The sequence below is a fragment of the Amblyomma maculatum genome, chromosome 1 (genome assembly GCF_055883805.1).
Source record: "Amblyomma maculatum isolate TAMU_Amacu chromosome 1, ASM5588380v1, whole genome shotgun sequence".
Lineage (NCBI taxonomy): Eukaryota > Metazoa > Arthropoda > Arachnida > Ixodida > Ixodidae > Amblyomma > Amblyomma maculatum.
The window spans coordinates 67,051,521-67,067,700 of record NC_139344.1 but is presented as its reverse complement, the minus strand read 5'-3'; the positions used below and the strand labels follow the sequence as shown (position 1 = coordinate 67,067,700).

Here is a 16,180-nt window from a genome sequence, read left to right as displayed (position 1 = left end):
ACAGAGCATACATCGAGAAGCTTAACAAACAGCGACTCTATTTTTCCATACTGCCAAACTGAAATCGAAATCGCAAAGAACAAGTTCTATAACAGTGACATTTCACGTCTGTTAAAGAACAATCCTCAAAAATTTTGGCGCGTTGTTAATCCAAACTATGGTACAAACACCTCAGTGTCAATAACTAAAGAAGGAAAGCTCCTTACCTCCCCTGAAGTAGCAGAGGAATTCAACCAATTTTTCTGCTCAGTCTTCACTGATGAGAGCCCTTTACCTACTGACCTGCAATTTCCAGAGCTACACGAAAGCATGCCCGACATAACTGTCACAGCAGAAGGTGTATCCTCTGCCATAGACCGCCTCCCTGCTAACTCTGCACCCGGCCTCGATAACATATGTCCTAAATTACTAAAAATAGCGAAACCTGCAATATGCTCCATCTTAGCTGCTATTTTTCAGCAATCCATTGATACGGGTTGTGTACCATACGACTGGAAAATTGCGCGTGTCATACCCATTTTCAAATCTGGTGATGCCTCTCTGCCATCAAATTACAGACCAATTTCTTTAACCAATATAAGCTGCAAATTGCTAGAACACATAATCTCCTCCGCCATAATGGGTCATCTGGTGAAGCATAACTTCTTTTTTCCCACTCAGCACGGCTTCCTACATGGTAGGTCTTGCGAAACACAACTGTTTGAATTGGTTACTGACCTTCATCATGCTGTTCATGTGCACTCTAAAATAGACGCCGTATTTATAGATTTCGCCAAAGCATTCGACAAAGCCCCACACATACGTCTAATAAAGAAGCTTGAAAATTTAAACATAAATTATAAGGTTATTTGTTGGATAAGGAGTTTTTTTGGCTAATCGCTATCAATCAGTCTTTGTTAACAGCCATTCTTCCTCCCACTCCCCCGTTAAATCTGGAGTGCCGCAAGGGTCTGTACTCGGACCTATCTTGTTCTTAGTTTATATAAATGATATCAGTAATAACCTAAATTCCACGGTCAGATTATTTGCTGATGATTGTGTGGTATACAGACAGATAACTGATCTTTCAGACTGTACTCATTTACAATCAGACATTGATAAGAACAACAATTGGTGCACACAGTGGCAAATGGAAATTAACACCTCAAAAACAAAACTTGTCAGATTTACCACAACATCTAACACCGAACCATTCCATTACACTTTGAACAACGTGCGTATTGAATCGGTACCCATCATAAAGTATTTAGGTGTACATTTAGCATCAGACCTTTCATGGAACTGTCACTTAGATACGGTCATCAATAAGGCTTCCAAAACACTCGGCTTCCTCAGACGCAACCTGCGATTAGCTAATCCAGACACAAAGCTATTAGCATACACCACATTAGTGCGCTCTAAGTTGGAGTACGCCTCTTTAATTTGGAACCCTCATCAAGCATATCTAGTAACAAAATTGGAGTCTCTGCAAAATAAAGCCGCCCGTTTCATATCTAAAAACTATTCGCGATCAGCAAGTATAACTGAAATAAAAACAGCCCTCAACTTACCTCTTCTTGAAAGACGGAGAATGTTTTCCTTACTGTCCTTTTTCTTCAAATTATATTATAGTAATTCTTCCTTTGCGTTGTATCATATCACGCCGGCTCATCATGTATTCCCACGCATTGATCACCAACTGAAAGTGCAACCCATCTTTGCTCGAACCAATCTGTTCTTTCACTCGCCTCTCCTCCTCGCCATCCGTCAATGGAATCTGCTGCCTGCCACCATTGCATCTTCCAGTGATTATGAAACGTTTGTAACCGGACTAAAAAATCACTTCGAGCTGTAACCTTCATCTTTGCATCTTTTTTTTTTCGTATTAAAGCGCTGCTCTTCGAAAAACGTGAATGTTAGGTGCCATCTGTATCTTTATTTGAGTGTTTGAAGCATTAGCTTTTCAACATTTTGCGCCTGGCTATATTGTTAACCACTGTATACTTATCGCAATTTTGGATGCATTGTTTGTACTGTTGTCCCACTTTCCGCCCCCCCCCCCCCCCCCCCCCTATGTAATGCCCGCCCGGGCCTTTAGGGTATTTGAATAAATAAATAAATAAATCACCGCTAATCTTAGCCGTCCTTCTTTTCCTGCACCGCACGCAAAGTTTAAAGCAATGAGGGTTAGTTTCAAGTACAGTTGCACACGGAACAGACCATAGGAAGCCAGTTTTTTTTTTTTTTTGTTTTCCAAGTCGATCTGTATTTTAGTGCTTAGCACTACTAACCGCAATCCCCGATTTCGCCGATGTCTGTCCATAGCCTATCTCTCTCTCACTCTTCGAGAACTTCGTGAGGAGGCAGAGTGACCGCGCAGCTGCGGCTAATGAGAGAGCGGCGCGAATCACAGTTGCGACCATCATCAGGCAGATATGTAAAAGCGCTCCTTACTCCGACTTAGCAGCCGCATGTCGCCCTCAACTTGGGCCTCTCTCCTCTCGCGTCAGTCACCTCTCAGCCGTCAAGGACAGCAGACTATTACACACGGCGCTCCCAAGACCTAAGCTCCGCGTCCCTCACCACATCAAGGAAAAGCTTGCGAACCTAGGTCGGCGCCCTGATATCGGTTGACTTTCAAGCGCACTTCCTCGCTCTTTGCAGAAATGCACAGAAAAGTATAGCAGGCATGAAAAGTTATACCTCGCATGTTTAAATTATGCAAATCAACTGTAGTTTTTGCTTCTCTACAATTTTACCATGCTCAAAGTGCTCAAAGTTCTGAAACTTTCCCTCCATGTGTACAGCGGACAATGGCCACCACGTATGATTGTTTCAGTGCTCTCCACCAGTAAAGTGTAATGCTAGTTCTAGAACGTACTTGGAGTTGTTGCAAATGAATCTAGTACTGTCAGAAGACTGTTTTGTTCTTTGCTTATATGTTTCTAGTTTCGAACCTCCCGTTACAACTCTCTTTTGTGCGAACACATGCTCTTTCTGTTTTCCAACAGACTGCTAGGATGTAATAAACATATCTCGAAACTTTACGGCGAATCGCAGCCTTCGCGCCCTCGAGTCCTTGAACAGACGGCAGGAATCATGCGATTACGTGCTCCCTTTTATACTTCAAATAACCTCTCTGTCGTGCGGTAAGTGGGCGTTAACTTTCCAGTACTACACGTAGGCTATAAGAGACGCCGCACCGCACCGCACCGCACGCCTGCAGATCGTTTTTTTTTTTCTTTTTTTTTGCTACCCGAGTTTCTCCAAAGTGCATTCAGATCGCACAAAATACAAGTTCCCACACTTCGCTGACATCGAAATGCAGCCGCGACGGTCAGGATTCGACCCAGCGGGTTGGGTTTTCAACATGCATATCTTAGGAACATTTCATGGAAAAAAAAAAAAAAAAAAAAGACGAGAGAATTTGTGCCGCTTTTTTGTCTTTCTATTGTGTTTTGGGTTTCTGAGCTTCTAATGTCTTATATTGCTTGGTTATTATTACCTTTGTTGCCATAGCATACACACGTTGCGTAAAATATGGCAGCGAGTTCTTCCTCTTGGCATTTTCATTTTTGTTGTTGCCAAACGCTGACCTACAAACGCTGCCAACGCTGTTATCTGACCGCCTGTGAAGCGTGCTTCACCTTTATAACACTAACATAGCGGCAGAGCAATCTCCGCGTTATCCACGTGGAAATCATTTAGAACCATGAACCATGCAGAGCAACCTCCGCGTTCCCCACGTGGAAATCATTTAGAAGCATCAACCATTTACGACAGAAGTGCACATTCTGTCGGCATAATGCGTGAGAGGTTTACTGCCTATGTTGAGTCGGGAATATGCTCTAAACTACAGAATGCTGCAGCATGCATGCATGATAAAGAGGAGTTTCGTCAGTTCCTCATGACGAACGAAGTAAAAGAGGGATTTTATGATACCGATCTAGGAGGCTTACGCTCATTGGCCAAAATAAACAAAACACTTTGTTTTTGTGAGTATTCTAGCTACTAGTCTCTGTCAATCCCTACGTTAAAAAATATATACGACATTATTTCGTCTACAAAAATAGCAGTGCATAGTATGCTATCGCTGCAATAGGCGATGTCAAGACTGATACCACGTAAATGACAACTGTACATAGAGCTGACTATAAATCCTACTAATCATAATCGCAACATTTTTCGTGTCAGCGAAGATCCATTTACCTTTTTATAAGGGTTAATTACTGACTCGATGGTCCCACATATTTGTGGTCTATATTCGGAAGTTTCTGATGACTGAACTCAGGACTATTGAACAGAAAAAATATATCTGCTAATGGAAGACAAAGGTAAGCGCATATTTCAAATAAAATAAGTGCTATTTTTTAATGCTCTTAAATAAATTTATGCAGTAGCATTTGACAGGCAAGTTCGAAAGTACAAATGGATGTATGTACAGGAGTTTTCTGAGGTTGGTTCGAAGTTAATTACATCGACACGATTGTTTCTTATGCCGATTTTTATGTATGATTTTATCACACTTTCTTTTCGTTGGCAAAGAAAGGACGAAACAGTACTTTCATGAAGAGAGGCTAAATATCCGAAAGTGGGGTCTTACTTGTTCCCGCGTTCTTATTTCTCATTCCATTTCATTCGACGCATACCATGCTCTCAGCACGTTTTCGTCTGTTTTCTGAACAACAGCACGTGCCGAATGCTTCTTGCTATCCCACTGAATCCCCTTAAGCTCGTCGCGATGGCAGAGGAAGAGCAAGCTACGATTGGAACATCTAAACGGGGCTGTCAATTATTCAACGCTATAAATAGTGTAAGCGACGTACTGCGCGTTTATTCGTCGCTTTCACTGTTTCCTCAATACCCGCAGTCACCGTATCCGCGTTTGCCTGCTGGAATCAAAGCACCGTCTACTGGAGACGAGGTAGACATGAATCAATCGTTTCTCGCCGACGTGTGCTTTGATTCCACCACCAGCACTCACGTTCCTTGGGCGCCCATTCTGGGTTGGCGTGCGCCCGAGCCGTCTAGAATGGCCAGCGCGCATTCGGCGTCTGTGATTGCGTGCCGTGGGTGGCGGCGCGAGCAGGGAACCGTCGGGCGGTCGCCGGAAGCGCCGCATGATGACGGATCACCTTTCGCCTCATCATCGACCACCGCTGCCGAGACAGATTCATGGACAACGGAGCTAAACGCTACGCAGCATTGCAGCCCCTCCCTCGCGCCTCCAGCGGCCTGACAAAGCGCCGCACATCGGCGGCTATGGTGGCGGCGGCGTACGAGGCATGGTGGAAGTGAACTGGTGGCGAAGGCTGGGCCTAAAAGCGGTTTAGCGCCACTGCAACACAACCACAGGTGGGGGGGCCAAACACTGAAATAAAATAATCATGAAACAACAAATTAAAAGGCTATGCACCAACACAAGAATAATAAATATATTTTATCTTGTTTTATGAAAGAGGTGAGCTATTTTAATAAATCCTTTTTTTTCTTTTTAATTTGGAAGCACACTTGTTGCGTCACGTTTTAATGGTGCATGTGCATCTGCCTTGGCGCGACTTTACAGGCCTTGCTGGGTGCTTGCGAATGGGGCAACGAAGTAATTTCTTATCTCTGCCGTCGCGCTGTCGGTGATGGTGATCCCAGGAATGGAACGAAGTTAGCTAGTTTGTGTAAAAATATTCCGGTTGCGAAGTTTCCGTCTCGAATGCAAGTTGCTTCTAAGTCATTGCTATTAGATAGGATGCTTCGCAGTTTTTAAGTCAGCCGTTTTCTCATTCTACGTGCGGCCAGCGCCAAGTCTTGTTGCACCGTTGTGGCACGCTTTTCGTTTCTTTCAAAACGCTTTGTGCTGCTCGCGGCATGCAAAGGACTGTCGTACCCTGCAACAGCGAGGATTATATACTGAGGGTGTCACACTGCAATGTTTCCCGCAGGATTTTCACACGTGAGCTCCCGTCTGCATGTGTAGTCTGCCTTGCGTGTGCGTATTAGTATACCTTACATATATGTTGGTCAGTGCTGGCTTTGTTGTACATCTTGCGGATGTGCTTTATCACTGTAATTTCTGGGCTTGGTATAGGAAAGCACGAATGTTTTTGAGCTATACTTGCTTGATACTCTATTACAAATTGAGCGGTCGGTTACCCGAGCGCTTTACAGGTCATGCTGTGCAAGTATAGGCTGAGCCTGCCTTTTTGGAAGACGTGCTGCTTTGCCCCCTTTTTGTAGTATTCTAACTGCTGAGTTTGATTTGCAACTGCATGCAAACGACAGGATTAGAGCCCAATAGAATGACGAAGGTTGGCGAGCGCTGAAAGACGCCCTTCAAAAAGACGGCCTCGAAAATACGGCAGGGTGCACCAAGAAAAATGACGCTTTATCATTCGCGGAAATGTTATACGTAGTCCTGACGTCACTTAACGTCACTAACTTTGGTTGGCCCCCCAATATTTAAGGGACGCTGGAGTGCCCATGAGCCGCCATGTTTTGAACGTATACCCCCATACGCTATGCAGCCTTCGCTACCAGTGTACATATAACTTGCACGAGGTAGTGGCTGGCTCGCTCACTGCCGTCGAACAATTGAGGTTAGGCCGGGAGTCGCTGGCACATGCAGGTGCACTGCAGCCGCGAAGAGGCGCGCTGTCGAACAATGAAGGAGACATGCACGTTGCTTAGTCTTTCGCCCTGTTCGGCTGCTATCACTGCCCATCCGCAAGCAAAATGTTAGTGAATTAAGGTACCACTTTCCTTGCACACCGATCTGAGGACAGCGGTGTGAAAGGATAGCGCTGCGCCAATTTAAGCCAGGCAGGTTACACTGCTAGAGAGTTCGTTTAGGAAATGAGAGGATAACAATAAATTAAAGCGATAAAAATAAAAATGCGGAAGGACGCATTCTTCGGTAACAGCACTATTTTGTAATAATTATTTTGCAGTTAATTAATTCGCAAACGAGAGTGCGCGAATTTACTCACTCACTCACTCACTCACTCACTCACTCACTCACTCACTCACTCACTCACTCACTCACTCACTCACTCACTCACTCACTCACTCACTCACTCACTCACTCACTCACTCACTCACTCACTCGCTCACTGGCTCACTCACTCACTCACTCACTCACTCACTCACTCACTCACTCACTCACTCACTCACTCACTCACTCACTCACTCACTCACTCACTCACTCACTCACTCACTCGCTCACTCACTCGCACGCATAATCTCCCCCCCCCCCCCCCCCTCGCCTCTCAATAAATACCACTGGCACAGCGTTCTCGAGGAAACACTTTGTACTCAGGGTTGACTATGATTTGTTGTCCCTAATTGAATTAGACACTAAAACTTCGCGCGTACGCGCGTATACTAGGAAATAACATGAACGCAAGCGAAAAAAATATATATACGTCTTCATCCATTACAACACTCGTAAATAATAAAACAGTGGTAAAACAAAGCCTGGTGAAAAATAAAATAAATAAAACACTTTTGTTTAGGCGGTTATATAAAAAGATGCATAACAATGAACAACAAAGTATACATGCAAAACAACGGATGTCGGAACGCACGAGCGCTCAAAAAAACTTTTTACGCAGTGCAGTCAGCGTCATTGTGGTATGCCGCATCTCGTCTTGCCTGCCGCTGCAATTTTACGAGTGTCCTTAAAGTTCACCAACCCTGTGTGAATCATCATTTTTGTTTAATGCCTTTTTATTTTTATGCAAACTAATTACACACACTCTTCAGCACAAGCAAGAAAATATATATTCAGTCGTGAGCGCTGTGGCACCGGGATCAGAATTTTAAGCTCACTGACGCCCCGTTTCTGGCGCAGGCAAATTAAAATTGATTACTGGCCATTCCGCTATACTAGCTCCCGCAAGTTACAAGCGCAGTTGAACCAAAATCTTTTTTGTTTTCCATTTGGGCTTATAAATGATGCAAATTCTACGAGTCTAGTGGCACTTGAAGCTACTGTGACCGAAAAAAGAAAAATGCTTCGAAACGCCAATAGTCGATGTTCTTTTTGCTGGGACGAGGGAGGTGACGTGCTCTGATCTTATGACATTAATCCGTGTGGGCCTCTACGTCTTCTCCCCACGGCACGTACGTACGTTGTCTTTTCTTTCAGTATTAGCTCTTATGACACGAAATATTTCAAACTTAACCTTCTTGTCATTTTTTATTTCGCGTACAGCGGTAGGGAGTAGAGGCTTGTCGCTGGAGGTTATAAGATATCTCCAGGGTATGGACACAATGTTTCTTTACAGACACGCATGAAAGGTGCAACCGAGTTAAAAAAAAAAGAAAAAGGAAGAAAAGGAACGTATTGCGAGACTGGCACAAGACGCATATCGCCAAGGGACAGGCCGAAGGAACAGCGCTGTTCTGACGCAAGCATTCTTCTTGCAAAATGCGACCAGTGCCTGAATTTTTTCCTGGTTGTTTTCTTGAGGCTGATTTCCCTCACTTCTTTCTTTCGGTGTTCTGGTGCTCAAATGCTAATCTCCCTGCTATATTCTACGTCCGCTTTCATTTTTTTTTCTCTCTGTTATTTTTTTCGCAAAACATCAAAGCGGCAATGCCTCTTCGAGAAATAATGGTTATCTATTTTTAATCTTGCGAAATCGGGCCCTGTAATAACGTAACTGATTACATTTTCGGACTACTGTGCCTGAGAGTGGAGAACTACAAAGATAAGACAGTCCCGAAGACAGACAACTACATCAACTACGTGTGAGAACCACATGTGCAGTCGGTCTTATTCGCAAATAAAATTCCAGCACCCGCAGCACGGCATGGTTATCGGGAGGCTGCGAAGATATGACCTAAGAGAAGTGTGTTTCTTCTGTACTATAAACCAAGATTTCTGAGCGTAATAGGGAAAAGAAGAAGAAAATGAGCGTAACAGGGAAAATAAGAAGAAAGTGCGTGTACTAGTAATATAGTATTGTAATGAAAAATTTGTTGAATATTTTATCGTCTATATGGCAGCTGTCTGAAGAATACGAGGGTGGCGTAGCGTTGCAGCGGTGACGGGGAAGTGGGTTTTTCAGGGTGATTTTTCGGTAGGTTTATGACTTCAGATGACCAGAAAGTCTTCCCGAATTCTCATATATGCGGGCTTAGAATTTCTGGCTGCGCTGGATAGGCTGCCATTGGAAACTGATCCTGGCAACGTTTAATGCTAGAACCCCAGCCAGTGAGGCTAGTTTAGCAGTGCTGTTAGAGAACTAGATGATATGAAATGGGATATCATAGGGCTTAGTGAGGTTAGGAGACCGAATGAGGCACATATTGTGCTGAAGGACGGCCATGTATTGTGTTATTGAAGTTTACCGGAGAGGCGAGGACTAGGAGTAGGTTCCTTTGTCAATAAGCTTGTAATATAGAGGAATTCTATCGCATTAATGAGGGGGTGGCAGGCATCGTAGTTAAGATTAATGAGCGGTATAAACAAAATATTGTACAGGTCTACGCACCTACATGTAGTTACGATGAGCAGGCAGTTGAAAGCTTCTACAATGATGTAGAATCAGCAATACGGAAAGAAAAGACGCAGTATACTGTACTAATGGGCGAGTTCAATGTTAAGGTAGGCAAAACGCAAGCAGTGGGTGATCCCAGGGGGGGGAGGGAGTTACTAGTGGAGTCTGCAGAGCGCAATAACCTAAGGATCATGAATACATTCCTCAGAAAACATAAAAAAGTCCTAACGGGGAGACAAAAATGAAGTCGATTTCATTGTGTGCTCGAACCCCGGCATTGTGAAGGATGTAGATGTAGTCGGAAAGGTGCGATGCAGTGACCACAGGATGGCAAGGTCTCGAATCAGTCAAGATCTGAAAACCGAGTGAAGCAAAATAATTAATTAATAAATTAGCGGTGAGGAGGAGGGTATAATAATTCAGGATCTCGGTACAGAATAGATTTTCAGCTTTAACCGAGGATGATGACATCAGCCTAGAAGCGATGAACAATAATTTCTGAGATATGATTACTCAGTGCGCTGTAGAAGTAGGCGGTAGCATAGCTTGAGAGGATATATCGGCAAAGTGTCTAAGGAGACAAAAGGCTTGATTAAGAAATGCCTAAGTATGAAAGCTTCAAACCCTACAGACAGGATAGAATTGGCAGAGATAACAAAACTAATCCACAAGCGTAAAGTGGTCGACATAAGGAAGTATAACACGGAGAAAATTGAGCATGCTCTAACGACCGGGGAACGCCTTAAATCGGTATAGAGAAAATTGGGCATAGGCAAAATCACGTCGATAGTGACATCGCTGACATCGATTGTGCCGGAATAATGGAAGAACGTTAACATTATATAGCTTAATTCTTAAGAAAGGGGACTCTAAGGACTTGAAAAATTACAGACAATTAGCTTACTATCTGCTACGTATAAGGTATTTACTAATAGCTAACACGGAATCAGGACAATCTTAGACTTCAATCAAGTAAAAGATCAAGCATTACGTGCAGTAATGCTTTACATGATGCAATGATGCAAGTGACACTTGTAAAGCCGATTAGGATTGCAAACGAGCGGTTGCATACACGCGTATACCTTGTTTCCGTGCGCATCTACGACGGTGCGCTTGCTGCAGAAGGGTACGCCGCAACATGCTGGCATCATTCCGAATAGAGCTTGGTGCTAGCAGCGACTGCTGTGTTGTTAAAAAATGAAACAATCGCTTGTGATCATTCCAATGCACCTTGCGGTGCAAGCACGGGTTCCACGAAGGCGCACGTTGACAGCGTACTCGATGGGAGGCGCGGGCGGACTGAACAAAACATGGCCGCCGCGCTCAGTTTCTGTCTCTTTCACTAGATGGAGCTAACTAAACCCTCTATTAATATGCAGAAGACTAAGGTAATGTTCGACAGCCTCGGGAAGGAACAGTACTTTACGTTAGGTAGCGAAGCACTGGAAGTAGTAGGCCAATATGTCTACTTAGGACAGGTAGTGACCGCAGATCCGGACCATGAAAAGGAAATAACAAGAAGAATAAGATTGGGATGAAGCGCATTTGGCAAGCACTCGCAGATTATGACTAGCAGCTTACCGGTATCGCTCAAGGGGAAAGTATACAACAATTGCATCTTACCTGTACTCACCTATGGGCTGAAACGTTCTACTTAAGTTGAAGACAACGCAGAGGTCTATGGAACGAAAAATGGTAGGGGTAACGTTAAGGATATGAAGCGTGCAGAGTGGTTCAGAGAAATAACTCAAGTTGCTGACATTCTAGTGGAAATCTAGAAGAAGAAATGGGCATGGGCAGGACATGTAGTGCGAAGAGAAGATATCCGATGGTCGCTTAGGGTAACAAAAAGAATTCCAAGGGAAGGAAGGAGCAGCAGAGGCTGGCAGAAAGTTAGCTGGGCGGATGAGTTCGCAGGGGTCAAGTGTATGCAGCTAGCACAGAAACGGGTTAATTTGAGGAACATGGGCAAGACCTTCGCCCTGCAGTGGGTATAGTCCGGCTGATATATATATAAAGTAGAGCGTTACTACAGACGCGGCTGTTCGTTTTCACAGTTTATTTTGTCGCCAATCTCGGGAATTGTATTCCCTTCGTCAGGACCAGTTTACAATATCCAGACTATTGTAAACTTATCCTAACGAAGCAAATACCATTCCCGAAACTATATATATATATATATATATATATATATATATACAATCACCATGCTCTTGTCTAGGGAGAAGAAAAAAAATTGGAAGGACACTTAAGCTCTACCTTCAAGGACACAACAGCATTAATGGCTCCAGTCTGCGACTGCTCTTGATGAATCTAGTTTGCGTATATCCAGTTTGCTACTCTCTTAATCATCAATCCTGTACCTTTGTTATCTCACGCATGCTAATTAGCATACAGTCGTAGGCCGGCACATTGTTCATGAATCGCACGTTTGAGAGCAGCACAATAGCCGTGCTCATGCACCCTGTCACGGGTAATTTTTGTTTTTGTTTTTCATATTTAGTGGACTTCCTTTTTAGCGCGGAGAATAGGACCACGTGAGATATACTGTGTACAAAACAATTTACTGGGAGTTCTGAATATTATCTGCAAATTTGCTCATCACACTCTGAGTTTGCAGTCAGTTCTTAAAAAAGTAGAGTAACTAAACATAATAAATAAATTTTGTTAAGGAGAAAATAAAATACAGCTGGATTAACTTTAGGCAAGTGCCAACTTTATGCGTACGGTTGTATTCGCATTCGAAGTGCTTTTATTTTTTTTAAATCTTGGCTCTAGTTGCGTAGAAAAACTTGTACAGAAGGGTAGAACGAGAGAAAGATGGCCAAAAAGTGTGAATGAGCCCTAAACAAGGGTAGAGGGGGAGGTTCAATTCGCCAGCCAATCCGACGTTTCGAAAAGTGGACTTGTCTTCGTTTGGGCCAGACGAAGGCAAGTCCTCTTGTCGAAACGTTGGCTTTGTTTTCGAACTGAGGTTCCCCCACTCAACCCTTGTTCAGTGCTATTTTATAACCTGTATGTAAGGCATGCAAACAAAGTGTCCCATCAAAATTTCAACTAGCTATTAAAAACTCCTAGCGCAGTGAAACAAACCGAGGGCGTTGGGAAATCGCTTGACTTCATGTGGAGTATCTTTTTTTTTTTCCGTTGTAATTATTTAGTAAAAGGTAATTATGTAATGATATATTTATTGGCTGAGGAAAAAAGTTTCAAATCAGAATTTATAGAATAACTTAGAGGAGCTGACGGAATTATTTGCACGATGGTGCCGTTCACAGTAAGTAGATTTATTTTTTGCCGGCCTTAATAGACAAGTCGCTCATCAGAGAAGAAGCCTCCACATGACTACGGTGCCACTTGAGCGTCCGAAGACTCCTCTCAGATGACAGAACCCGCTTTTCTTTTCAGCACTATCGTCGATGAGCATGTGCGCACTAGATATGAGCCGGCAGCTGGTCACCTGAGAGCTTTCTTTGAAGGTCAGTAAAGAAAGTGCGTAAATTGTATCTTGACGCAAACAGTGCTACCATAAGGGGCCAGTTGGCTCTGCATATTGGTTCTCAGCGCGTTAGGACACACTAACAAAAGAAAAAACGTGAAAGCCTGTAATGTCTGTCCTGCCTGTTTTCACGATTATCTTCTGTTAATGTGTCCTAACGCGCTGAGAACCAATATTGATGCAAACGTTGCAGCTGCATGCTTTTCGAGACGATCCACAATTATAAATGGACACTTTTTCTCAGGTTCATAATTAAAAAGTTGACTAGTTAGGCTTTGCTAACATTAGTTTTGGTAAATAAGAAACACTGAAGGCTAGGCTATTCGGCTCCCGACAACCTTCAGCTGGTTTCACTGGGGCTCGGACAATGGGTCTTTTTTAAAACATTAATATACACTTAGCGTCGACACCCGGTGTAGGTGCACAGCTGGAAGTAATATGAGAAGGAACACGGGAGCTCCCGGCTTTCGCATTTACCAAAGCGCTGCCGAGAATGGGTGGAACCAGGGACATGCTCGGAATAAACAGCCGACCAAGCTTACTTTGCATGCGCCTTTACGCCTGATTCTTGTCACATGTCGGTGACGGCGCTTTGCAAAGTGTGGAGGCCACGCGCTGCCGTGTTCCCTCTCATATTGCTTCTAGCTGTAAATCAATGAAATGGCAACCATCAGGTTTGTTGCAAAATTCACATGGACGATTTCTTCAAGCAGATTAAATCTTTAATTTTTATAATATATTTATAACCTTATATTTATAATTTGTTTGCGATAGCCGCCTGGCGAAAGTAAATAACCTTCAAAGAGAGGATCATAAAATTTGTTTCGCCAAAAAGTATGCTGAAAAGTATGCACTTGTATCCGCGTACTGTGGCTCAAGGAAGCGGTCGTCAACGGCATGGAGTTTCGATTGCATGTTCGTATGGTGCGCTGCCAGTCTCGAAAAGCTTGCACGCGACTGGTGGGAGTCCTCGCTGCTCTCCCGAAGCGGCAACAAGCGCCCTCGGTGTTCTGCAACCGCAACGAAATTACCTTCCCAGGCATCGATCACTTGTCTCATCTCAGCTCTTGCACGAGGTGCGTGATTTGATCGCACAAAAGCCGATACCTACGCACACGTTCGTTGCATCACTTATGGGCCCGTCCTCTGCAGATGAAGATATCACACCGCTCACATTCGGATGGAGCAACGGACCGTGCACCTCGTCAAGGGTCGGGCCGGAGTGGCACGCAGCGTCTCAGCTGCATGGACGTTGCGTTATTCTTAATCGTCAAGGATGGAAGGAAAACATTGTACAGCACATACTAGAAGCCGTTTGATTGAACAGCTATGTGAGCCTAAACTTTGATTCGGCTTCAAAAGAGGCACGACTGGCTAAAAGACGCAGCGGGTTGTCCCTAGCATTTTTTCAGCATGCGCAAAATATCAGAGAAGGCCAAGCTGTGGCTCTTGAAGCAAGAGCTGTTCGCTTCATGACGCATTCATTCGTCTTCCTTCAACTACTAGGTGAACTGTGTTAACAAAAATAAAAATAAAAACTGAAGATTTAGCGTTCTTAAGAGAAATACAAATTCAGCGCGATAACACTTAGGTTTCAGGTCGCGCATACAGGAAGGTCGTAATCTATCACATCGTGCCAATAGACCAGCTTAGATAGCTATGAAGCCCCACGTGCCTGAATCGGCATCCAGGGGTCCCTGATGGTTCAGCTTTCATCACAAAAGTGCTGCCTAAGTTAGCAGCCCCTGCCCATTGTGCAATTGCATGTTGTTCCGCCGACACAGACGCGAGTGATTCACGCCAGCGTCGCTGCTGCACGAGCTTGGACGCTTTAGACACCCATAAAACGGCTAAATGGCTGAGTGAAAGTTGGGCTGGTGTATTAAAGATAGAAGATACTTCTGGCCTTCTTTGTGCCTCATTTTGTTGGCGCCACAGACATTGCGGCACGAAATTTTGTCGTTTCTACGAATGCGTCTCAATTTTACCAACACGAAGCCTAAAATAATCCTCGCTACTTCAGCACGTGCTGGTTTCAGGTGAAAAGAACATAGTGCGGGTGGATGGCTCGGCCAACCGATGACGCATAGATAATGGTAGTAAAAGCGCCCGAATTTCGGCACTCTCCGTGGTCACTTTAGCCGCGTCAAGGAGAAACAGACATAAGAGGGAGTGCATGATCACCCGAGGCTTTTTAACGTAAATACTGATATTGTAAGCAATTTGTTTTTTGCATTTCGGCTCTTCGAAATGAGCCCGCCATGACCGTGATGCGATTTCGTTACCACGTGCACATTATTCGCGGTCGTCGTCGTTAAAATTCTAGAGGGAACTTTGGGATACTAAAGTGCGATTAGGCGAAAGCCACTATGGTGCGGTGGATCGTAGCCCTGCACTACGGCACTTATATCTCCCTCTTTTCTTTCCCTCCCACCTTCCCCCCTTCCTTTAAGGCGTGGTACGTGTATCCGCGGAGAATTGTGACCGATACTGCGCCTTTTCTATCCTGTAAATCAACTTCAAACGCCGCTGATGCTTGCTGTACTAACGCCTCCTAGACACCTGGGTCTGCTTCTGTTCGCTGTGTGATGCGCCGTTCGGGGAAGCGGCAAATGAAAGGCGCCGCACGAATGCCTGGATCGGACATCCTGCGGGATCAGCTTCGTATATGCATGAATCCCCTGGTGACGTCATGACCTGTCGCGACGGTACAACGCGCGCCCCTTGTCGAACACAATCAGCATTTCATTGGAAGTATCATAGTTCAGCGGCGTTCTATAATTCGTTTACAGGAAAGAAAAGGAGCAGTATCTGTTACTCGCGGAACCCTGCTATCATCCTCGCGGTAGAGAAGGGGAAGTATGAAGAGCGTTTCACGATTCATGACATTCATTCATGTACATTGCCTTGTGTGTCTTTTTTTTTTTTTTTTCATGTTTTGATCGGAGTTTTCTTTCGTGTTATGTTATGAGCCAAAGCCAGGCAATAAAAAAAAAATGCGGGCGTGGCGTAGTTAGTAAAGCGCTGGGCTGGGGATCCAAGGGGTGGAGATTCGATTTCCGGTGGAGACTAGGTTTATTAATACATTGTTAACTCTAGCTCTCAATAGAGTGACCTCTCTGCTTACAACCTTCTGTCGACAACGATGAGGCCTTAAAGGCTTTCGCCTCAAAATACGGAGCATGCTTCGGCAGTTAAATGCACA

The 16,180-nt window shown here is 44.3% G+C and overlaps 2 protein-coding genes across 2 annotated transcripts in view; one reads left to right on the top strand and one right to left on the bottom strand.

Annotated features, from left to right (window-relative positions):
* Positions 1 to 16,180, bottom strand: part of LOC146202701 (uncharacterized) — a 498,035-nt gene that overhangs the window by 314,543 nt on the left and 167,312 nt on the right. The gene's annotated exons all lie outside the window — the stretch shown is intronic.
* Positions 1,125 to 2,017, top strand: LOC146202702 (uncharacterized). The gene has a single exon (XM_084584935.1). The coding sequence runs from the start codon at positions 1,130 to 1,132 to the stop codon at positions 1,832 to 1,834; it is 705 nt and encodes a 234-aa protein (XP_084441061.1). The 5' UTR covers positions 1,125 to 1,129; the 3' UTR covers positions 1,835 to 2,017.